The 25,001-nt window shown below is 37.8% G+C and overlaps 1 protein-coding gene across 1 annotated transcript in view; it reads left to right on the top strand.

Annotated features, from left to right (window-relative positions):
- GLIS3 (GLIS family zinc finger 3) overlaps positions 1-15,706 on the top strand; it is a 120,412-nt gene extending 104,706 nt beyond the window's left edge. The window contains exons 7-9 of the mRNA XM_009098994.4: positions 6,452-6,630; positions 13,051-13,230; positions 14,426-15,706. Of these exons, the coding sequence (XP_009097242.3) occupies positions 6,452-6,630; positions 13,051-13,230; positions 14,426-14,562 (496 nt within the window). The 3' untranslated portion in view covers positions 14,563-15,706. The remainder of the gene's footprint in view (positions 1-6,451; positions 6,631-13,050; positions 13,231-14,425) is intronic.
- The last annotated feature ends 9,295 nt before the right edge of the window (positions 15,707-25,001 follow it).

Consider the following 25,001-nt stretch of genomic DNA (forward strand, 5'->3'; position numbering starts at 1 on the left):
GGGTCCTTGTGAGTAGGCTGTCACCTCACTTCATGGGTGTGATGAGAATGGTGAAAATGTGAACAATCCTTCAGCAGAGAAAGTGGCAGAGATAGTGTCTTTGAAAGATGTGAATCATCCTGTTTATTTCAACATCATTGTTGAGAGAACTGCAGGACTTAGGGGTGCAAGCAGAGCATTTGTTTCCCCTCATGCTAGTAAGGGTTGGACTAGTTGACCTTTGAAGGTCCCTTCCAACCCAAATTGTTCTGTGGTTCTGTGGTTCTGTGCCCTGTAGTTCCTGACACACTGTGCATGTCCAGGGTAATTTTAGAGCTAGGACAGGCTGACCAGAACTTGTTCCAGCAGAAGGCTGTATTTGTTGGACAGAAGCTGATCCAAACTGGCCTGGCTGTTTGGTGATGCTGGGGGCCAAGCCTGTGCCACTTTTTGGACAGCAGACTCAGGTTTACGAGAGACAGAAGCAGAAGGAAATAAGCGTTTTCTCTACATTTTCTCTACATTTCCACACACCATGGCATAGAGAAATAATGGGAGAGTTTCTTTTAAGTCTTTCTCTTCAGGTGGTGTGAGGGAAAGTGTGGACTTGATTAAGCTTTATTTAGCTGAGAAACTAGGCCAAACATGGAACACATCTTACATTGCATTCATTATATGTACAAAACTCTGATAACACATAGTGCAAGGCAGTTAGAGAGTTTGAATCTAAGAAATCACTTCATTTATCAAAGGAGAGAGCATACATAATAAAAGTTCAGATTTACACTTTGTCTGTCCCGGCTTTTTGATACTGACTTTGAGTGCTCCACTAATAGGAAGTACAGCAGCTATTCAATGAAGGTACCAAATGTGTGCCTAAAAGCATTTCTGTAACAGGGAATATGTACTTCACTACCTTTTCACTCACTACTGTAATACAAGAAGGAATGAACATACAAATAAGCTGAAAGAACAGTTAAAACTCAGATCAAAAATTAAGGGTTTATATGGCATAGTTTACATATGTGGTTCAGCGTCCCAAAATTGATGGTGCTAAATGTTTGAAATTAATATTTTAAAATTCTTTCTTTATATAATGAATTATCCAAATATGCATCTTGCTTTTGAGCAAGAACTAGACTGTTAATCAATGTGACACAATAACAATTTTTTTTCATGGATTTGATGTTCCAGGTGATTTTTTTATCCAACTGTGAACCAGAGCTAGCAGTATGTCCCTAAGGCATGATGCATCCCAGCTTCCCAGGAATTTCTAGAGACTCTGTAAGGCTGACAAGAAGAACTTAGGGCCAGAGTGTTCTGTTTAGCAGTACCATTATGCTATAATAAGTTCTGCAACAGTCATTCTTTTTGCTTATTTGAGTGTGTGGCTATAATTCCTTTATGATTTTGCTGTAAAATAGTAAGTAGCTCCGAGCTAAACTTCCAGAAGCAAAAGCCTCTGTGTCGTTCTACCCAAGAAGCCAAGACTTCCAACTTTCACATGTTACAAAGCTCTTTGTATGTAGCACACATACATAAAAAGAGCTGCTTCAAAGGTCTTTATTTAACAGTGTGGTTTTGAAATAAGTACATCAACTTCTTTCTGGGCATGGGACACTTCAAAGTATTGCCTGTTAATTATGTTTTCTTTTTAGTGGGCAAACAACACCTATAAATGACAAATCCTTGTGTGGAGGTATCGTTAAGGCTAACCCTGAACCTGAGCCAATAGAGTCACAGAATCCTAGAATAATTTAGGCTGGAAAAGACCCTTAGGACCATCAAGTCCAGCTGTTAACCTCACAGTGCTGAGGCCGCCACAAAACCATGTACCCAAGTGCCACACATCCAAGTGTCTTTTAAATGCCTTCAGGGATGGTGACTCCCCTTCTTCCCTGGGCAGCCTGGTCCAATGCCTGCCCACCCTTTCTGTCAAAAAACTTTACCCATTATTCAATCTAAACCTTCTCTGGCACAACTTGAGGATATTTCCTTCTTGTCCTGTTGTTTGTTACTTGGGAGTGGAATTTTTCTCACACTTTTTTTTTTCCAAAGGCATTTTTTCCTCTTCACTACATTTGCAAGAAACAGTTCTCTGATACAATATAGGCACAGAAAATACTGAGAGATTTTATAAAAAGTTACATAGTCCCCCTCCAGGCAGTCTGTATATTGAGGTATCTGCTCACAGCTCTCTTCCTTAAATTCCACTTTAAATTCCACTTAAATTCTCCTTTCATCTTCTCACCAAAGAGAAGATGAGGTACTGGTCAGAGGGGTTGTTTGTTCTTTCTGCCATCCCTTATTTCAGCTAGATTTTGGTTTTCTTGCCAAAAATATTTCTGGTATGCAAGATTGCATTCCTTTAAAAAAATGACAAAAAAAAAACCCAAAAACCAAACAACCAAAACAAACAAAACCCCAAACAAACAAACAAAATTCCCTGAAACCAAAACACCCACAAAACTTGTAGCAGAGAAATCATTGGAGATAAACATGCATCATAGGTAGGTAAAAAATTAGGCTTTTTTTGTTTTTGGTCAAATGAATATATTCGTTAACTTTGGGGAAAACATCTTATTTTTTCAATTTTGTTCCTGGCAAAATGTATGCTTTCCTTAAATCATTTTTAAAACATGTTTATCTGATTGTCACTTTTAGGTAGGCAGACAAACTTATAGTGCAATATGCTGGGTTTCACAATGCTGTGTTACAACAAAATGCTTCCTTCACTGACAGCGGACTGAGGATCTGTAAAGACCTTAAGACACAGCATAAAGTGTGAGTTCAAAGAGTGTGAGTTCACAGAAAGACTGTCAGAGCAGAGAGTGGATACACCATCCCAGATTTTCTGGATTTTCCTAGAAAGAACAAGGCATTCAGGAAGGAATGATCATGGATTTTTCTTCATTTAACATTGTCAGAAAGTGCAGCACTGTGCAGGAGACTGTTGGAGACAGCAACCTCTTACAGGGAGCTTTTAGTTCAGTCCTCTGTGCAGCCAGACTTTCAGCTCAGTGAGATAAAAGCCTGATCACCTTACAGTGTGAACTGCATAACACATGGATTTGCTCCCCTAGTGCTGAAGCCCAGCAAAAATTACTCAGCCACTTAAAAGAGCAGCAACCCAATAAATTGTGTTTACAAGCTGTTCAAAGAAAACTATGGCCTCCAAAGGAAAAAAAGAAATCCGGGTTTTCAGCTTTAATGTTCAATTTCCACTTCGGCAACATATCTGTAGCAACCATAAGGATTCAATTTTTCTGAAGGGTGACAAATGCTTTAATTTACATTGCCAGGTTGAGAAGAAAAAAAAAGAAAAACAAAGACAGAACTACATCCAACATAGTTGCCTAGTTCCTGTCTCAAATATTTAATGTTAGTAGCAATTTGTGCCATAGTGTAGCATGGATTAATGGTAGGTAAATTATGCCTTTTATATGCAGGTGCAGTTTCCTTTCTTTCAATATATAAAGAAAAATAATTTAAATTTTTTTAAAAATACTTGGTTGCTGTGAAATAAATCAAGGAGTTGCAAAGCACTTGAGTTTCTAGGTGAAGAAACATCTTATGTATATTCTTGCTACAGAGACAAAAGAGATTTTTTTCCCCACTCAGAAGAGGATTTATTTGTAGGTGGCCAACCGTGATAAAAGAAACTAAATTAAAGCCCTTTATAAATACCCAATTTATACTGTATATGATGACTCTTAGATTTCCTCTTCCCTTCCTTTTCCACATATTTCTTGGGTTGTGCATGTAGGTGTAGTGACTCTTTACTGGGCCAGCTCCAGTAAATTATGTGGCATTGTATGTGGCATTTTAACTAATCTCATCAAAACAGGTAAGCTTTGGTAACTTTGTCATGCATCTTGCTTACTACCAAATCTAGTCATTCCCCAGCAAGACTTTTTTTTGCAGCTAAACTGGAAAAGAAAAATTTTCTTAATGGCTCCAGAAACATTTCTGCTCGGATTTTACATCAGGCATAGGATTCTGATTGAATTGACACCGGGCTTGACTGTAGTTCTTGATTGCAGTTTCCAAGTGGTTACAAGCTGGTCCTGAGTGTTTCAGGAACACAATTAAATTAGCTGTTCTCCCAGGAATATAATGAGATTTGTTCAGATACAAATCTGGGCTGTGACATGTACAAGTTTCTCTTTTGTTAAGCAGAAGGAAAGAAAAAGTAGATAACTATCATTATATCGTGGATATGGGTAAACCAGGTTGATTTATAAATAAAGACCACTTATGTCCACTAAAAAGGAGTCCTGTCTGGCTGTAAAATATAGTGTATTATGATTAGAAGGAAGTTTTTTGGATGTTAAATCAAAGGTAAATCTGTAAAAATGTGCTTTCCACTTTTAGTTTTGAAAATTATTTTTCCCATTAGTGGCTGCTGGTTAAAATAATTTTTCAGAAATTAATTTTCCCAAATTAATCCTGAAAACACAAAGGATGATATTCCATGATTTTAAAAATACTCATAGTATTTAAAGACTGTCTGTGCTTGGCTTTCAATCTCTGGCAGGAGATAACTGTCTTTCTATGTGACTCCTATACAAAAAACTAACTCCAGTTATTACTCGGGAGACATATAACCAGGTAGTAACAGCACTTTTTAAAAACCTCTCATGTTTTTATCACAATATAACTACTGATTTCTCTTTCTAAAAAAACCCCTGTACAATAGTATTATTGTGAAATATGTGCATGCTATGTTCTCTTCCTCCCTGCTATATCTTTCAGTCTACTCTGCATCAGTTATCTGGAACAATTAAATATTTGACACTCAATGGCTCAGTATTAACATCTTTATTTTCTCCGTCTATATAGCATTTCTGAAGTAATATATGTTCATGAAGTTAATATCACATCAGCACCAGGACCATCCAAACCATACCTAATATTCTTAAAAATGTGCTTCTCACAGAAAACTGAATAGGCAGTACATCATCCACAGTTCATTTTGATACTTGTTACACTCCAAATGTAGATTATGATTCACCAGAAATGTAGTTAATACCTTTCAAATGAAGTCAAAACCACATAGAAATAACATGTGGCACATACAGATTCTTAGCTGCAGCATAAAAGATCTCAAGTAACTTTTATTTAATACAGTTATAATCTGTATGATGACCCTGCCCAGAGGTGTTCTGCAGAGCTGCTACTGGAATTGCACCTTCTGTTGTATTCAGGGTGTGATAAACTTCCTTGACACTTCTTTAGAAAAAACATGGGTTTTTATTAGGTTAAAAAAATAAAAAATAGTCATCTAGTATATTGAGTCCCAGTCTCAGAGCAAGAGGGACCAGATATATGGTTTAGAGCACTGGCAGACTGTATTAACTGCAGGCACTGATCCCTCCTAGCAGCAGCCACTGAGCACACAGAGAAGGGTATTCCTCCTCAGCAGACTTGCAGCTCATTTTTAGTGATGGAAAGACAGGCTGCACTTTCCACTCACCTTCTTGCAGAAATATCATGGTTCTTTTGTGGTGTTTGGGAATGTTTCCAGCTCTTCTGTCATTGATAAAAAAGTGGCCCAGAGCCATTCCTGAGGTTTCATTAACTACCCAGATCCCACCAGGCTATTGGGTGGTTTGGGGCACAAACAGAAGCTCTAAAAATCCTAGCTTTCTGTCTGCAAAAAAGATTGCATGACCTATCTGTAATGTACTTTGGGGTATGCAGTTTTAAGGAAATGCAGAAAAAAATCAGTAAAAAGTTAAATTCCATAAAACTCTTGTGTAAAATCTTCAAAAGTGGTGCATATCCTTGTAGTGCCAAAGCTGTGCAAAACATACCCCTGCAGTGATGAACCTCTGTGGCAGATGCACCAGGAGATTTGTTCTCAAGCATTCTCTCCTCTGCCAGTTTTAAGTTTATAGTTTAAGTCCAGATCAACATTTTGATGGGGTCAGATTCAGGAAGCAATTTAACACTTGCCCTTATCTGCATTATATTGACATCCAATTGTTTATTTTCAAATAGCTCTATGTAACATATGAAGATTTCTAGAGCCCGAAACCTGGGCCTGAACCTAATTCCTAGCAACTCCGTGGCCAATGACCTGAACTGATCTCTCACTGTCAGTGAGCAAGAACAACTATTTATTGATAAGTAAAGTTGATACAAAGGCTTAGAATAAACAGCTGGCAGTGGCTCCAAAATCAGGTCCCCCTTGAGGCATCTCCTCCAATATGGTTTAGACACACACAGAGAAGGAGTGGATCAAAAGTAGTTTTCCATTGTAAGGGGCAATTCAGACTGCTAATTTCTCAGATGTCAAGCCTAATGATATGTCACCATTTAGAAATATGCCATCTCTATTTGGGCTGCACACTGTTATTTTGGAAGGTCTGTATCTATGCAAATAACTAACATGATCTAAATAAAATAAAAACAATCTTTAGCTCTTATGTATTGGAGATCTTACAGATTTGTGGTTTTGAACTTCTAGGTTTGTTGCTCCTGCTCCTTCTCATCACATCAGCCCCCAGAGAATGTCCATTCAACATCCCATGATGCAGAGACAGACTCCACAGCATCCTCATCTTCCACAGCTTACAGGGATGCCTCTGAAGACATACCAACCAGCAGAAAGCCCTTCTTTTCAGCCAAATGCCCTTCACATCCAGGGTAAGAAAGAAAAACCTTCGTCACTGATAGTGTTTTGTTAGTTGTTTTTTGCTATTGTTTATCTTTGAAATTAAGTGCTTCAGGCACTGGCACTGATATTGTTCAGGTCCTTTTCCTTGAAAGACCCTAGGAGGTAGCCTTCAGGACCCTGCCTTCAAACATCCGTAAAATACTTACCTTAGCTACTTGTTATTCATCCTGGTATGGAGTTACATGTTTCTCTTCATATTGATTTTCAGTGCTATTCTTGACACAGAATGGCAAAAAATTCTGTGATGGCTTTTAATTTTCTAACGTTACACTTCTAATCCCTCCTGATTTACCACGTAAGTATTAACTTGCTTTTCAAGATGTAGGATATTTTTGTCCCTTGCACTTGTGGAGAGATGGAGAACTCTTCTTGTGTGAGGATGGAAGACTCTTGCAGCTGTGTTCCCACTTGTGCTGTGTAATCAACATCTACAAGACCTCTCTCTCTCTCTTCAGTCCTGTGTATTTCTTCTTTAGCCAAAGAAAAAAATCATCAGCTTGTGGGTTGTTTTGTTTGTTTTTCCTAGCTGGTGGATACTGAATGTTAATTACCTTAACATTTCAGGAGTGTGTTGACAGCAGTATTGTTGTTTCCTCTCAACTGTTTAAATATATGATTTGCCAGACTTACAGACAGAAGGTGCATAGCAGACTGGATTTTTAAAGGTCTTAGGATTCTGCTTATTGATCAAGCTTCCTGAGAATTATCACTGTAGATATCACAGGAAACATCCTGGGAAGAGCAAGGTTTTGCACAGCTTGGGTTTGGTAGCAGAGGGGCCACAAAGATGGCTCCTGTGAGAAGCTGCCAGAAGCTTCCACCACGTCCAGCAGAGACAATCCATGATGGCTCTGAAGATGGACATGCTGCTGGCCAAAACTGGGCCAAGGAATGAGGCTGGTAATCCCTCTGTGATGATGTATTTAAGAAGAAAATCAGAACAAAGTGGGCACAGTTTTGCTTCTAGTCAGAGAAGAGGAGGAGGTGAGAACACATGAGGGTACCAACATGGAGACTCCAAGGTCAGTGCAGAAGGAGGGCAGGAGGTGCTCCAGGCACTGGAGCTGAGATTCCTCTGCAGGCTGTGGTGAGACTGTGGTGAAGCAGCTGTGCCCCTGCAGCCCATGGGGATCCACAGCCCATGCTGGAGTGGGTGGATGCCTGGAGGAGGCTGTGGTCCAGTGGAAGACCTGGGAGAGAGAGCGGGCCCTGCTTCCAGGCTGGAGCAGCCTGTCCTTGGAGGACTGCCTCTGGTGGAAGAGTGACCCATGCTGCAGCAGTTTTGGGAGGACTGTCTCCCTGTGCTGTCTGTGGGAGGGACTCAGGCTGCAGCAGGTTTGGTTTGGCTGCTGCTTCTGCGAGTGGATCTACAAAGAGAAGTTCATAGAGAACTGTCTCTCATGGGAGGGACCCCACAGCCCCACAGGGGAAGGACTCCTCTCCCTGAGCATGTGGAATAAAATTTTAGTGATGAACTGACCAAAATCCCCATGCCCTGTCTCCCTATGCTGTTGGTGGGAAGAAGGGAGGTTCTGGGTGGGAAAAGATGCTTTTAGGGCTTATTTTACTTCTCATTATCCTCCTCTGATTCTGTTGGTAATAAATTTCACTTTGCAGCCTTAAGCTGAGCTTGTTTTGCCCTTGAAGTGTTTTCTCTTGACCCTTATCTCACTCATGAACCCTTTTTTAATTTTTTTCCTTTTTTTTCCCTCTGCTTCCCAGCTATAGAAGGGAAGGGTAACCAAGCGACACTTGTGGGTGCCTGGCATTAGGCCACTGTCAAACCATGACACAAGGCTTCTTTTATTTTCTTCCACTCATGTAAGCAGTCTCTCTTGGCAAAAAGAGGAAACAGGCATCTTCCTGAGTTCATAAATGTGAAGGAGAGAAAAGGAAGTGCTAATCCTGTTACATTCTTCATATTGTAGTGGCCACAGAGAAGCAGGATCTGAGGCAGGTGGTTTTCTCCACAAAGTAGTAATTCTTTACAGGACTGATCAGTACTAGAAGAACATGAAATTTACCAATGGGCATAAGCAGTTATAGCTGGCTTTCCATATTCTCTGATAGATGTTTCACTAATAATGAAGCCAACAGAGTAGAGGGTGAAATTTCTTAATATACAGTTCATTGTCATATGACGTATGTGAAAACATGCCAGGTTTTCAAAACAGGTCCAGTAAATTCCTAGTGAAAGGTTTGAAGGGATCAGGTTAGCCCTTCTATTTCCACAGTACAAAACATTTTACTTGATTCCCTTTATTGTTGACCATTTGGCAAGAAATCATCTTGAAAGGCATTGTGACATTAAGGTCATTCTTCCTGCCTGGAGAAAAAATTGCCTTTCAATTATACAGATGGCTTTACCACCTTCTTCCTCTCATGGCCATGGGAGTTTTAGGAATCCTAGAACCTGGGAGCACAACCAGTTGCTCCAAAGTAGAAGACTTTCCAAAGAATCCTGCCTCTCAGGGATTCACAGTTCACCCTGGATTAATTGTTGCTCCACACAAGACTCAGGATTTGCACTGGCTGGTGCAGCAACCTTCATATCTCCTCGGGCATCTTCTCTTCAGGACAGGCCAAAACAATGCTACTGTGTTCCCATCTCCCTCTCCTACAGTCCAAAGAGTATTTAAAAGGACAAAAGGAGTGGATCATCATTCTTTATAAGAAGAAGGCCCAGTAGAGACCCTCATCTGAGTGAATGTCGCATTTGAATTGAAGCCCTGTTACATGTCCAGATTTAAGATACAGTTTAATACGATCTTCTGAGATCAAGAAATGGTTGACTTTCAAGGGCTTGGACCTTAAACCTGTACCATACTTACACATTATCAATTACTGTGTCTGCTTCACTCTCCTAGGAAAGCTTATGCTGAAAATAGACACTGCTGACAGGAATTATTTGCACACAGATAACAACTCAGAGTTCAAATTCTAAACAATTTTGCACTTAAAACTAGTGTAAAGACAATGTAGACTGAACTCTTAATTAATTTTTTTAGATACAGTACAGTGTAATTAAATACCTGCAATGTGGGTATTAAATGTTTTTTCGAAGATCAAGTAACCTATTGTCACTGTACAAGGTATTTTGTCAGAATGTACTCCCTCCAGCTTAAGCACACCTGTCTCATCCTATATGCTACACGCAAAGCATTGTCCTGTGTGCCTTAAGTGCTTACCTAAATTCTGTCTCTCAAAAGCAGATATTTGAAGAGTTTATGTTTTCCCAGTACCAATACAAAGATTGCTGTCTTCCTTGGTGAATTCATTACAAAGCAGAAAAACACCATGGAGTTATCTCCCCACTATACTATTTCGTATACAAGAAGTGGCTGTGGGAAGTTCTGTTAATTTCTATCTCCTGCAGTTCATAACCTGCCTTTTCAAGATTTAAAGTGCTGTAGCTATAGCCACTTCAGCTCAGTCTGCTAGTAGACAATGTGCCTCCGTAAGTAGTCTTAAACTTGTCTGTTCCGTATAAATTTGCTTTGTCCAGGAAGAAAGAGGTTCATTGCCAAAAGCTTTTTGAAGAAAACAAGTTCTGAACAGACACAATTTCTGAAAGCCTGAACATCTTAAAAGATCGTAGTAGATCTCAGAGTACTATCCTTTAGAGAGAAATATTTATGAGATCCAAGACTGACAGCCTTCTTGTATCGAATAGCTACTTATATTGTGAAATGTCTTTTCCTTGGAAGAACATTGTCTACAGTTCAAGCTTCATTATTTGTTCTGAGTGATTTTCAACATACACAGTAATGTCAGAGAGGGCTTTCTATTGCCTCAGTTAATATTACATAATTGACTAAATATTCCCTTTTCTTGCTCTTGTGAAATTCCCACTATCCTTTGCTGCGTGGAACGTTCAGAATTGATGTTGGATGCCTCACTGAGATGTAGAAGTGAAGCTCTTCTTTTCCTTTTATTAGATTGTAATATCTTTTATTGTATTACCATTCCATAAATCTGAAACTATCCTGACTTGGAGACTGGAATGACAACTTCTCAGCTAGATGCTTTTGTATGCCAATGTAATATGTGTTTATAGACAGAAGACAGTGCAGGTGCTGGAAATCTGCAATAATTTGTCCAGCACCTGTATAGTACTGGTGATTCTTTTGAACCATGAAAAACTACTCTTAGGAGAGGTGTCTGAAGACACAGGCACCTACAGTCCTCAGGCAGCTGCCAGAATATGGGATTGCTTGCTCTGAGACAAGCCAGAAGAGATATGCTAGGTATGAAAGGAAAGAAGAGCAACAGAAGTTCCCTCCTCACAGTAGAGAAAATTTATTGTCCTGTGTAGTACAGAGTAAGGTAAAATTTCTTTGGGCATGGGTAAAGCTGACTTGCTTTTGGATGTGTCTGATACTGTAAACATTTTTGCTCTAGAAATCTGATTGTTCTTTAAAATCGTGTATGTAATCCTCTCACATGTCTTTGTGAGTTAAGTTGATGACCAGAGCTGTTATGAGTTATGGAAGAAATAAAAGAAAAAAAATATGCAAAGTATTCATTTAAAGAAAAGAAAAAGTTGTCATTTCTTTAAAGATATTGTCAGCTTATATGAGTTAGTTATATTACTGCCTCTTTACAGAGAGGTCTACTAGTAACCGCTATCTATAAATTAAAAATAATAGGATTTTAATAAACAGAAACATTTCTATTTTTTCACATTTGCAAATCTGTCTGTTAGTACAGTATGTGACTTGGATCTCTCTCATACTCTTCCTTTTGTTCTTCACAGCCAGATGGTACCACATGATTACATGGTGTTTGTGTAATTTTACTAGTGGACATGCAGAAATGTACTGCAAAGAAACACTGTCTTGAAGTATTTCAAACCAAAGACAGCTGGAATTTTTACATGCAATAGAAGCAAAGACTACTCACACATGGCATATATTTCTGAATGGCAACTATAATGATTTTCTTGAGAAAACATTCTCTCTTTCTTGTCACAGGCAGAGAGATGACTGAGGAGGAAATAGATGTCCATCAGAAACCTCCTACCATATGGAAATTATAATTGTGGCAGTCATTCATTACATATCTATAATGAAATCTTTGTCCACAACAGTTCAATAGGATAAGGATGCTAATACAAATGTATGTGGACCACAACTGTACGAGTGAATTTGAGCTGAGCTGTCTACCAGGGCTTTTTAGAATGAGCCTTCAGAACAAGGCTCTTTATACTGTAAAAAAACAAGAACTTCTTGCTTTTAGAAACAATTCTTACAGCTTACACTTCTATCATATTCAAAAATATTTCACTCTCCTAGGGAAGTTATGCTGTCATGTCGGAAGAATAGCTGTTTGTTCTGTACCTTGACATCATGAATCTTGGCTGTAGTGCACTGATTCAAAGAAACACAGCTTATGTAACCTTGTGCATGTGTGTGTTTTAAATAGTTTAGTAAGAGACAAAATTTTACAATCCACAGTTGCAGCTGAAATGTTCAATTTCATGCTGGAAATTTATTAGCCAACCAATTTTCCAGTGCTGCATGAAAACACAGGAAGCTGATGGTACAGTTAGTTCCCTAACAAATATTTCAAGTATGGTCAGGGTCTGCTGCCTGAACTGGTTTCATGTTATCCCACATTCAGCTGTATTGTAGAATATTTTGGGCATGACGCTGTGAGAATAAAGACACCAAGTTAGGAGATTTTGCTGTGTCATGTTGGGCTCCAGTTTTACGACTGGCTTGATGCACTGCAGATGCTCACAAAGACATTTAGAATAGTGCTAAATAACTGAGAGGAAGAGAACCACATATGCTTATTTCTTGTTTATGACTCTCTATTTTAAAAGATGGATAATTGACACTGAATTGTGAAAATAACTTGTATCTATGAAAGTTACACTACTTTTCTGTGCTATCCTTCCATCATAAAAAAATTTTGCTCAGAGTCTCTATGCATGACCCTACAATCAGCCAGCTGTCTTGGCATCAGTGATAGATCCTTGGATTTTATTCAGACTTTACTTGTGTAATCTTCTTTCATTTTGAATTTAGCATTTTCTTAGATTTTCAGGCAGATGCACAGTGTGACTCTGGAGAGTACCAGTTCAGACACAGGATTGCGCAGTACAGGGAGACATTTCCTGAAAAATTTCAGCTTCTAGCCAGTCAGTGCTGCTCACAGGTCACAATGGATTCAGGATGTCCATGTAGTAGATTGTGTTAGAAACTAGTAGCAATCTGAGGAAGTTTTTGGGAGCATCATATCAATACAGCTTTATTTTTTCTAAATTATTGAAGACCTGGTGGTAGGGCAGTTGAGGCTTTTATCATTCTCATGGCCATGGTTCCACATGCTATCCTTTTTATCTCCGTCCAGGTCTTTTACTGATGGCTTTCTTCTCATTCTAGGTTTTTATGGGCAGCTTCAGACTTTCTGCCCTCCACATTATGCTGACACTCAGAAGAACATACAAGACAGTGTTTCTTGCAGTATGGTTCCTCCTGTTGACTGCTCAGCTTTCACATCAGCAGGCCAGGGAGGGCTTGGCATTTTCCATGGAAGTTTTTCAGATCATTCAGGTATCAAAGGTAAATAACAGCTGGTAACTTCATGTAGGATTGTGTAGAGTTTGTCAACTTCGGCAGATGTGCATGAAGCGTGTATTTGGGTGGGACATGTCATGACAGATTTGACTTTTTACAAAGAGGAGCTATTTTTCAGACCTTCATGGAGTGGTTGTTGTTGGGAGGCCAGAAGTCTCTGTAGGTGACAGAAACAACCGGCCTGTGTGCAGTCTGAACACTGTTGAAGGCTTCTCAAGATTATAGCCTGTGGGGCTTAAACAGTCTCTGGCTTGTGTATTTGAGCTGAAATACGGTCCACTGAGCCTTCTGTGATATTTGTGCAGCCACTTCTCTCCACTGCACATATTGTGGCAGGGACCTGAGATGATTCAAACCACTGATTTTTCTTGGTGCATGTTTGGTTTTTATCCGTCTTGAATTTCATTTATTCATGTTTCAGTGACAAAAACTGCCCGGATACACACTAATCTGTGTGCACATAATTTAGTCTGGGCCTAGATGAAAAATACTTAAGCGGCTTGTATGCTGCTCTGGAATGCTGAAAGATCTCTGTGCAAAGGATCAGTACAAGACAGTGAGCCTAATCTTACTGCTCAACTAATGCCCAGGTCTTTTACTGTCCTTCCACACAGGATGAATCCACTTAACATTTATTGTGCTTTGAAGTCCCTCTTATGTCTTGGTCCTTCAGAAGTGTATTGCAAAGCCAGTGCACCTGTAATTACAAAGAGGAATCTCACAGTATGAAAACATGTTATCCAAAAGATGGGAGTGTGTCTGCATACAGTTATTCTTGGGCTTACTATTGCCACTTGTAAAAGGTAGTAATTTCAGTGCCAGGATCTACTTTATGGTAATATTCTACAATATTTTGTTGTCTTTTATCCTGTGTTCAATATAATGAAATTTGTTAAACAAGCATGAAGTTTATTTTTAAAATTCTCACAATTTTAACCCCCATTAAATGGGGAGGTGTTAGTTGCAATGAAATCTGCTTCAGACTTGATTCTGAGAGAACTGAAAATTCCTCCCTTGGTAAGCAGTAAGTTAATTTCATACATATGTTGGCTTGTTTATTTTATTTGTGTATTTGATTTAAAACCATTTCCAGTTCTATGCATAAGTATTAGGACATACTTCATTATATAGCTATCTTACTTATTAACTGGGGCTTTTTTTGTTTTGTTTCTTCTTCCAGTGTATGACTTTCCAGCAGGGTCTGTAGGTATCTTTGGTGATTCAGCTTGCAGCATGCCAGAGGACAGCAGTTTTCTACAAGTGAATGCAGTGGATCATTGTTCCAGCCAGCTTTCTTCTGTATACACTGAAGGCTAAGTAATGTATATCTAGTTACAAGAACTTGATTCTGTTTCATCTTGCCCTTCTGTTATTCCCCTAGAAATTTTTTCTCTCCGTGAAACTGCCATGTATGTATGGGGATACGACTAGAAATACATACATAATGGAGAGGAAAAAAGCAATTACCAAGCATTCTTCATTAATCAAGCAGCCAACTGAGAAGGAGAATGTTTGGAGAAAGCAAGCTTTGCCAAAACCTTAGCAATTGTTTCTTTTTTTCTCATCTCTGGTACAGCAGCTATACTTTTTAAATTATTTCTTCTTTTGATTTCTCAAAGGGAATTCAGAGACCAAATAAGAAAACTGGTTGTTGGCTGTAATCCTTTCAAGCTGAATGGGTGCACTTACAGAAGAACACAGCTTTAGAAAATGCCTTTTTCAAAAAAGGAAAAGAAGCAAAACCAGAGCATGCTACAAACATTTCAAAGGCATACAGTTTTTCCACAACCTGTCTGCATGTGATAGTTCCAAAGTTTAACACACGCCAGTATCCAAAAGGGAGAGAAGTTAGGCATACATATAGGCACTACCTATTGGAGGCATTGGTGTGGCTTTTTTTTGGATCAAAGGTTGGTAGAGAATTTCTTACAGGCCTCATTTTAGGTGTCCTTTCCTTCCCTCTTTATTTTATGCCACACAGTACAGCTATTCTTGTTTTCCCAATAATCATTCTGACCCTTTAAACATGAATAAGATGATTTAAATATACAAGAAGCTACATGGGTTTGTGTCTATTTAGCAGATTTGCCAGATAAGCATAAATGCCTTTTAACTTTCAGGTGCTTTTTAATTAGATTGTAGAGCATTGTTGCTGTCTGCACTACAGTCTTCGCCAGGAAGGTTTAAAATCTTTTGTATGAAAGAGTCTTCCTTAAATCCCACATATTTTTTAAAAGCTATTTGTACTGATTCAACTAAATTTTGGTTGTCCTAATCTTTTTCCATAACACATTTTCAGAAAGAAGAACTGCTCTTAAGTGTACTACGATTCCTCTGGTTACTTAGAAAGATAAAACTGCAGTGGTTTGGTGGTTTTGATTTTTCTGGTCAATGATGTCAGGATCAAGGTCCTCGGATTTAGTCCAGGATGCAAGCAAATTAGGTTGTCAAACACACAAGGTTATGAGTTAAAACCAGTATTTTGCATTGGAGGTGTCATCACAGCAATGGACAAATTCTGCACAATCATGTGGTTAAAAGAATTTGGAAGGACTTATATATATGGAAGTATGTAGGTACATGCATGTGTCCACACGTAGTCTGATCCTGCCCTTGCTGACTTTGGTGCAACAAAACACAATTCCACACATTTGAAATTGAAGTGTTCAGTGTGACTAATTATTCCTACTGAACCAAGTTACGCTTGTGCAGTGACTACAGAATGGGCTTTAAGGCAGTGCAAAAGTAAAGCTTTATTAAAAAGCAAAACTTGCATTCAATGCACATAATGCAAAAGGACTGTCTTTTTGATTGCATGTGTATAGTTGTAAAGGATGCCTGGTGTCTTTTAATGCAATGCAAATCACATATGGTAACATCTAGACCTCTCACTGCAAGCTGGAGCAGAGGGACACATTCTCATGTGATGTGAGAAGCAAAATATATGAGGGGAAAATTTAGCACAGAATTAGCTGCATTTTAGTCACTTCTCATTGTACTTCATTTATGTGTATGGTTTATGACATCCCCAATGCAAAATACTGTCCATTGCTGTTTACAAAACTGAAATATTATTGCTATCTTCAGATCTGTACCGCCTTGGCTTTTAAACTTTTTGAAATGTTTTTTCCGAGTATCTGAATGTACAAGTTGTTCTGTAGAGTTGGGGAATTATACATTTTGAAACATGCTGACCAAAGGGAAAGTGGGAGTACAGAATTCAAAAAGGGCATTTTCAACTTGGGGGTCATCAGTTACATTTAAAAAAGGAAACTTTTGCAAGTCAATAATTCATTCTTTCACATATATATATATTTACAACTTTCCATGAGTCTTAATCCTAAAAAGAAGGTCCTAGAGAAGAGTCAAATCAAGCACATGAATATGGGCTACCAGTCTTTGAAAAGGTAGGCCTTTGTTTACTTCTCATTCAGAGACAAAGAGGATTCTTCACTATTATTTCATTATTTTCTTTGGAGTTGGACTGACTTCCAGGCATCAATTTTATCACTGAGGGCAATTGCATAAAAAGCCCATTGTATCTCATGTATATTGGATATTTAAATAGAGAATCCTGTTTGTCATAATCAAAAATGGTGCTTGAGAAAATACAATTTTGTGGGTTATCTGCATTAACTGAGTTATTTACAAATCCTTGTGCCTCAGTGAGTTTTGTGTTATTATTCTACTTGCTGTATTGTTAATTTTCTAAAGGGATTCATATCTAAGAGATGGATTATTTTAGACTACAGACATTAAACAATACTCAAAATAAATTATTTACAATTATTCTTTTATACAATGTAACTCTTTCCTGACTCAGTGGTCTATTTATATCTCCATTAGAAATGGTTCTACACTGGAGTTTAAAATACAGTTTCAAAGTGCGTGTGTACAAGTGGAAGTGTATGAGAATGCACGTGTGGATTTAAGGCTCCCTTTCTACCTGTGTGTACATGTAGGCATTGTGGTTTACTACTACCAGATGCTGAAGAATGGCAGTGCTAAGGCCATCTGTCACACTGTATATTGTTTTCAGATTTTCTTGAAAAGGTGTGAATGATTATAAAAATTACATTTTAACTGTTTATTCCCTGTTTTCCCTGTGTAATTTTATAGCAGAATTTTTAAACAGCACTTTTTTCTTGTTTGTCTGAAATTTTGTTCTTGGTTTGGGGCTTTTTGTGTATATATATATATATTTGTATTTCCTTGAAGCAGTTAAAGCAAAAGACCACAAATGAAAATTAGCTGAGTTTTTATTTAAGAAATCCTTTTGTTCTGTACAGAAAGCAGCATCTGTACAGAAAGCAGCATCTTATGTAATATTTTCTACACAAAGCACTTTGGTGAGGAGAGAAAGTGGGATTATGTTCTTCCTAAAGGTTACAGAGTAATCTACATATTTATACATGCTTACATATGTGCATCTGATCTTAATTTGCCATACTCTGTATCTGGCTGATATATCTTGCTTTAAAGAAATGTCTGTTGCATGTCATGAGAAAAACAAAAAATCAAAAGAGTTACACCTTTTGCTCTACTAGTATGCGTAATTTTGTGATTATTTACAGTTACTTTTCATACAATCATAAGTTATTTTTGACCTGTTCCATAACATTCTGTTTTATGTAAAAGGTAAAAGTGAAAGGTATATGTGCATGGTACAAAAAAACCTGGAAAATTCTAACTCCATTACATTACCTGTAGAACATATTATTGTGAGATGCCTTTAAAGAGAACTGCTCCAGGCACTGTCCTTCACCATAAAACTACTAGCATTTGTATGGATTCATAGAATTAGAAACAGAAATAGGAAACAAACTCTTGGAGATTTCCCAAAAAAATCCACTCAACTCAGAGTTTTAAGTTTGGATTTAATTATTGTTTTGGTGAGGCTAGAGATTTGTAGAGATAAATGAATACCTGGGTGTGTATTTACACCTTGGGTGGAAACACAAATAAAAGAAGAAAATTTAATTCCATTTTTGTGCTGTGATAATTTTAAATTTTTATGGATTTCTTTGGTTATGTGAATTGACATAACAACATATCAAGGTATTTTGCTTTTTTGGTTATTGTTTATAACATACTCAAGCAATTAAACTATTTCAGAGCACTTAATATAAGGAAAAGAGCATTTTTAAACTGCATTAGACAAAATGAAAAGAAAAGGCAGAGATAGAAGTTGATGCAGGCTTTTGCCCAAAATACATCCTGAATACTCAACATGCTTAGGAGATAAGAAATTACCTCATACCACAAGCACATATTGGACTAGAAATCAAAGGACAAAATATAAAATAAAATAATTGAGTGGAGAAAAATCCTGTTACAGGACTGTAAAGAGATCTTTGAAAATAATGGTCCTAGTTGATCTTACTATGAAGTTATTGACGTTGTTAGCTATGCGTCAACCATGAGCAGATAAAAAACTACTAAGCCCATAGCTGCTGACACTTACATAGGTGATCCCATAGATTTTTGCTAAAAATAAGCTCTGCCCAGTGCAATCTTATTTACCCTGCATCTTAATTTAATGTCGGAAATATGATCCATGCTTTAGGAAATGTTGTTAGTGAAATCTATATGCTAGCATGAAGAACAGAGTTACTGAATTCAGGTGTTCCAAAGTTCTTTTTTTTTTTTTTTTTTTAATGGTGAGGTCTTAAAATGAGAAGTATACAAGAAGTATACAAGTTCCATCTGCAGTGGAAAGTAACATGGCTCAATATACCTCAAAGCCATGTGCTTTTTCCTGTGTACTTGAGCTGGATCAGTGCATGATGTCCTGAAAACTATCCTATAGAAAAATAGTCATTATTATGTCATTATGTGACAGGTATATTCCTCCAAAGAACAATAATTTCTGAAAGAAAGTTGTCTAAACTTTTTATTTGATAACGTGTTGGTGTTTGGGCTTTTCCTATTTCAGAACAGAAGCATTTTTTGAAACATCAGAAATTCTTACAAGATAAAAATTTGGGGGGTGGGAGAGAAGATGTTAAATCATTGCGTTTTTAATTACAGCTGTGAGTTCTGCCATGCAACTGTGCCAAAGCCCACTGTATTTGTGAATTTATATCATCTCTGCCCTAATGGAAAATACTTCAATAAAGCTTTATGTAAAGCAATCTCCTTCAATAAGAGGGGAAAAAATAAATATAATTCTTCCATTCTGAATATGTATCTACTTGTGTTTACTGCACCTAATAATGCAATACCTTATATTTGCAGATAAGGGTGAGGATGTCTATTTGAAAGCAAAACTGACCTATGTACCTCAGGAAAATTCTTGCCATGATCGTCAAGAAAATGCTTCTCTTTCCCGCTTGTTGTTTCCTACTTTGGATCACTTTGTAACTCCAAGTGTCATATATGTTTTGAATTCCCTGATTTTTAGACTCTGTCTGTTACTCACTGTAAATATGACTTCTTGAAAAGCAGTTTTCAAATTTTTCTCCCATAATGGATAAAGTGGATAGCTTGTACTGTGTATATTCACTTACTGCAACACGAAACAGAATGGTAAAATTATTCTTACAGAATGAATAATGTTAGCTCATTTAAGGTTCCTATGTCTTCTTCCAAAATGGTAATTTATATTTTCCTTCACCTTCCTTAAAACTATAATGTTCTCATTTAAAAGCTAAGTATGAAAAATCATTCTACCACATCTTCCCATGCCATTTATAGATTTACAACCAAAGTAAATTTACACAGCAGTCAGTATCATTAATGATTCACAAATGAGATGGGTTAGTTCAGTGAACTGTAACAAAGAACACCTTTCTATGTGTCTAGTTAAATGCTCCAACATTCCTTTGTTATGACCAAAAAATGCAAACCTTATGCATGATTGCAGCTAGGTACACAGGATAAAGCATTACAAATACATCTAGGCAGACAGAACAAAATATAACCATTTCCTCAATCTTATATTTTTTTCCTTTTTGATTAAAAATGTATCGGCGGGCAAACTTCAAGCTTGGCTGCATGTAGATCATCTAGCTTCAGCTATTCCAGGAATGGACAGAGTGATATTGATTAAACTCATGAAAGGGTGAGCTGGCCTTCTTTGTTCCTGAAAACTCTGGCTAAAATCTGCTGGAAAAATAAAACCCAAAGTGGCTTCTGCAACTGTGACTGCCATTATAGACTGGCAGCATTGTGATTTCACTTGTTAAGCCACTAGTTTGCATAGCCCATAGCTGAAATTAGGCTATAGTTTTCTTTGACGGGAAGAAGAGGAAGGATATTTTAATGGAAGTGATATTAGTAGTATATAAGGGAAGTTTCTAGAGAGGAAAGTTCAAACAGTAATACTGAGACAGCTTATCCATTGAAGAAGTTGGAATAGTATTACATGGCTCCATTATTGCATGAAACCTTTATGAAATGAAGAGTTAGAACAGTTCTTAAAATAAATTGGAAGTTTTTACCCTGGAAGTTTAAAACCAGTGAAGGCCGCATTCCTATCATACATATTTTTTTCCAACCCTTGCATAGAAGCCTAAGAATGTTTGGTAAAATTTTCTAGTTCCAATGTCAATTTTCTCTTTTGTGACTTTGTTAAGACAGTCCACAAAAGCACTGAATACAGTAGCAGTTTTGTTACCTAGGTATGTATATAAGAGAAACTGTATTAAACTGATTTTAGGAATCCTTCTAAAATAGAATTTGCACAAAGCAGAACTGTGCAGATTTATTCAATATCAGAATTACTCAAACCAAAGCTGAATCAACATTTATAATAAGGTGATTTTACTCAACTTATGGAAATGCTGCTTAAAGGTTGAACCGGAAAGAATGGCACTCATATCCACTGTGGTACTCTTGTTACTACACTTTTTTTCCTTACTTGCAGCTGTGTGTCTCAGGTGCTCAAGAGCCCATTTGATTGTTAGGTGCAGAGTTTGTGCTGGCAGCTGGGCTTTTTATTTTGGTGGGCTTTTTTCACAGAAATCACATGCTATACACACTGCTGAACAAACGTAGTTTGAGTAAAGGAGGAGGAAGTTTGCATCTAGCTAAGAGGGACTTATGTAATAGTAGCTTCATTGCATTTACTTTAGACTCTCTTCTTTGATCCTTATCCCTAACATGACAGTCAAGGAGGCTATGCTTAATGGCTCAAAGGTCTAAAAGAATTGATCATGCCAATTCTGTTGTCCTCCATTTTACTTTCACATCACTATGTGACCTCTAACAGGACATTTACCATACAGGAACAAGCAGTAGCCAGAATGCTTGTCTGATCAGTTTTTCATGCCTTACTGATGTTGTTACCTTCACTGTATGAATTATAGCCTTACACAAGTCATCACACACGATGAAGGCTGTTAGCAGATAAACAAGGACCTTATGGGAAATGATAGCTCAAAGGAACTTGATGCTCATATAGACCAAGGGACCACAAATGCTGGGCCTAGTGATGCAAACTGGAGGATTCTGATGGCAAAAGGTTCACTGAAGCAATTGGAGACCAATGTGGCCTACAGCTGACCACAGCCTGCACCTCTCCCAAATACACTTTCTGCAAAGGTCAGTGGTATTGGTGACTCTCACTGCTTGAGAATCCCACCATAGGAAGGATTCTCACAAAGGTGGGCAGCTGCATTCCATAAACTCAAATTGGAAGGATTATGGTTACTGGGCAACACCAAAGGCACTGGATGTCATTGTGGCTGCCTGTCCTAGAGAAAAACTGGAGCAGAAACCTAGTATAGGGCAGTTTCTCAATTAATGCAACGTATAGCATCAAATTAATCCTCATTAATACTGTCCTGTTATTACCGCTGTATCTTTCTATTTAGTGGGTTTAGCATACTTTTTTAAGGCTAAAATCAGTACTAAGAAAGGAGAGGGGAAAAGTCTTTTTCTGTTGTTCTCTCTTCTATATCTTTTGTGTTCAGAAAGTCTTCCTGAAAAAGCACACTAAACATTTGAGTCATTTTGGGGCTGCATAAATGTGAATGAGGGTAAATTTACCCCTTTCTCTTTGCAGAAAAAGATGAGTCAGAAAACTAATGTTGTATGTCTTGCTTGAGAATCATACACAAGTCTAAATTTGAATTTAAGTTTGGATTCAAAAGCAAAAATAAGTCAGAGATAAGTTGAGGAAACACATCACTGAAGGAAATGTGATGAATGGAGGAAAAAATAAAAGCTGTCATAGTTACAATATAGTATCTTACATCTCTATATATGTACAGAGACAGAAAAAGGACATACAAGAGGTGATAAAAGCATTTTCTTTTCAAAGCTCCCAAAGCTTTTTCCTAAACCAAGAGCAGAATGCATCATTAACCTAAATTTGGCATTTTAGTTGCCAATAGCACTTATAAGACTATAGATTACATATTTTCAGTCTAGGTAAAGCCATTGCCAACATACTCAAAAACAGAAATCACTGCTTACTAGAAGACATAGGTTGCTTACAACCTGGAAAACCTTGTAGTGGAGAGGTTTGCCTTCTAATTTTGCCTTACTTTGATTTTATGCCCACTGCACTTAAAAGTCTTATTTCAATGCCATGTAAACCCTTGAGCAGATTCTCAATGGCACTTTACTAAATGTACCTGTTAGTAACAAGTTGCCACGTTGACAAATACTATTATCATTTTGGCATGGCAGAGTTGTACATCCACTCTTCCCTGACACAACCAACTGCATAAACTATACTACAAAGGAGAATTTTGCATTCACAGATTCCTGTTCTCTTATTCCTTTATTCTTCTGTCTCACATTTTTTGAGAATACCAGGTATGCAGTCTTCCTTGGTATTTCTGTGGCACTTACTGAATACCCTGAAATTCATCTGTAAGACAAGTGTGCCAATGTGGGAAGTACAGAGAATCTCAGCCCAAAGTCAGGAAGAATCTCTGTGATCTTCTCATCCATCACGCTGTGATCACTCTGTGATCTTTTTTGTTAAAGGGGCGATAACTGAGAAGTCTATGAAAGAGTGACATAGAAATGTTAACTTCAGTCCAGGCCCCGTTTGAACTGAACAAGGAGTGATTCTCCTACAGTCTATAGTGCAAAAGCCTCTAATGAACACGAATACCAAATCAAGCCTAGCAAGTGCCACACTAAAAGCTCATCTAAATTTTATATACTTGGGTTTTGGTGGAACGGAAAGAAAAAGTGGGTAATCTACTTCTTTAGCCTCTCAGAGCTGCTACTTGCTAAACTATGTGTAGGTCTGTAAAATGTTGGAATTAATCTTGTAGCCTTACCTCATCCCACAGGCATTTAACAAAGGCAGTATTCTTGAATGCTTGAATTTCAACTAATTATCAGAAATGAGCGAGAGAAAAACAAGACAAAGAGCACCTGACATGATGGCATGTTAATAATTCACTGAGACATCTAGGATAACATGCTTTCATTACAACATTTCTCATGCTCCAGAAACAGCCTCACTCTTCTCAGCAGAGGAGATGGAGCACTTGCTGAAAAATGGCAGTTAATAAGTGTGCCACCTGTGTGCAAATCATTTAACCTGTGTAAGTGTGTAAAGGCTTGTTGCAGCAGGGTTGTATTTTACATGAAAGAATTAGGAGGTTCTTTGCTGCTCTGACTCTCTTTACAGCCTCCAGTTAATTAATCCTGAAAAATGTACATGGAAATTTCAAACACGCATCTTTGCACAGTAAGAAAATCTAATGGTGTGCAAGGGCACTCCAGGAAAAGGGTGAGAAATTTTGCCTGACCACACTTCTTCAAGGGGTCACAATCTTAATTAATTATTTGAATAACATAATTGTGATAGCCTCCTAAAATATATGCATGGCACATTTCGAAAAAAAATTGATTTTTTTTTTTCAATTGAAAATTGAAGAATCAAGTTATGCCCCAGACCAAATTCAGAGCAAAGATAACACCCCACCATCCCTGCCCCCCAAAATCTCCTTTGTCAGTGTGCATTTTCTAAGTAAGGATACATTGGAAAGATGCATTGCCCAGATTATCTCCTAGACTTGCTGTCTTTCTACAAGGTCATCACCATAAGCATCTCTGAAAGTAACAAATTTCAGAGTTACTCATGGTACTACAAGGTTAGCGCCTGAGGAAAATTCAGTGATGTTGGTGAGCCTAACTCCTCTTCAGCCAAGGTGAGCGAGTTCTGTTATAGAATAACGTGTTGAGACAGTAAGAGCTGCTATCTAAAATGCAGCAGTTGAGTGAAACAACCTTGAGGATTTATCCCTTTTACCTTCCTCTGTCTGCAGCAAGAGGAGAGTGCTGATAAAAATAACAACAAGTTCTGCCTGGGCTCTGCATTTGCTGAGAGATCTAGGCCCCACACCTGCCTGCTCCCTTGGGGTCACAGGTATCTAGAATATTCTTGACAATGTCAGGGAAGGTCTCCTCATGCCTTTTTGAACTCAAGGGATTTTTTGTTATGTAAAACAACTTACAAGCATCTAGAATGAAGAACAAAAGCTGGTACTGGCCATTTAGTTATTTCAATACCAAAAAGTAAAATTAGCAAGAGGCATGTTTCAAACAGCAGAACAACTGCAAGCATGTGTTTCTTCTACTATTCAGGAGATTGCATTAATTTGTATTAAACCAAGAAAAATTATGTGCACAGACAAAGGCAACAAAACTGAGAAAAAAGTCTCTATTTGTTTCAGAGCAACAGCCCTGGTAACAGAAGTGGCAGTTGCATAAGACGAGTGAAAACATACAAATTGTTTAAAAAATCCACTCTTATGCCAACCCAAATAATGTTGCTGAGTCACAGA

Source organism: Serinus canaria, chromosome Z (genome assembly GCF_022539315.1).
Source record: "Serinus canaria isolate serCan28SL12 chromosome Z, serCan2020, whole genome shotgun sequence".
In the NCBI taxonomy this organism is placed as follows: Eukaryota; Metazoa; Chordata; class Aves; order Passeriformes; family Fringillidae; genus Serinus; species Serinus canaria.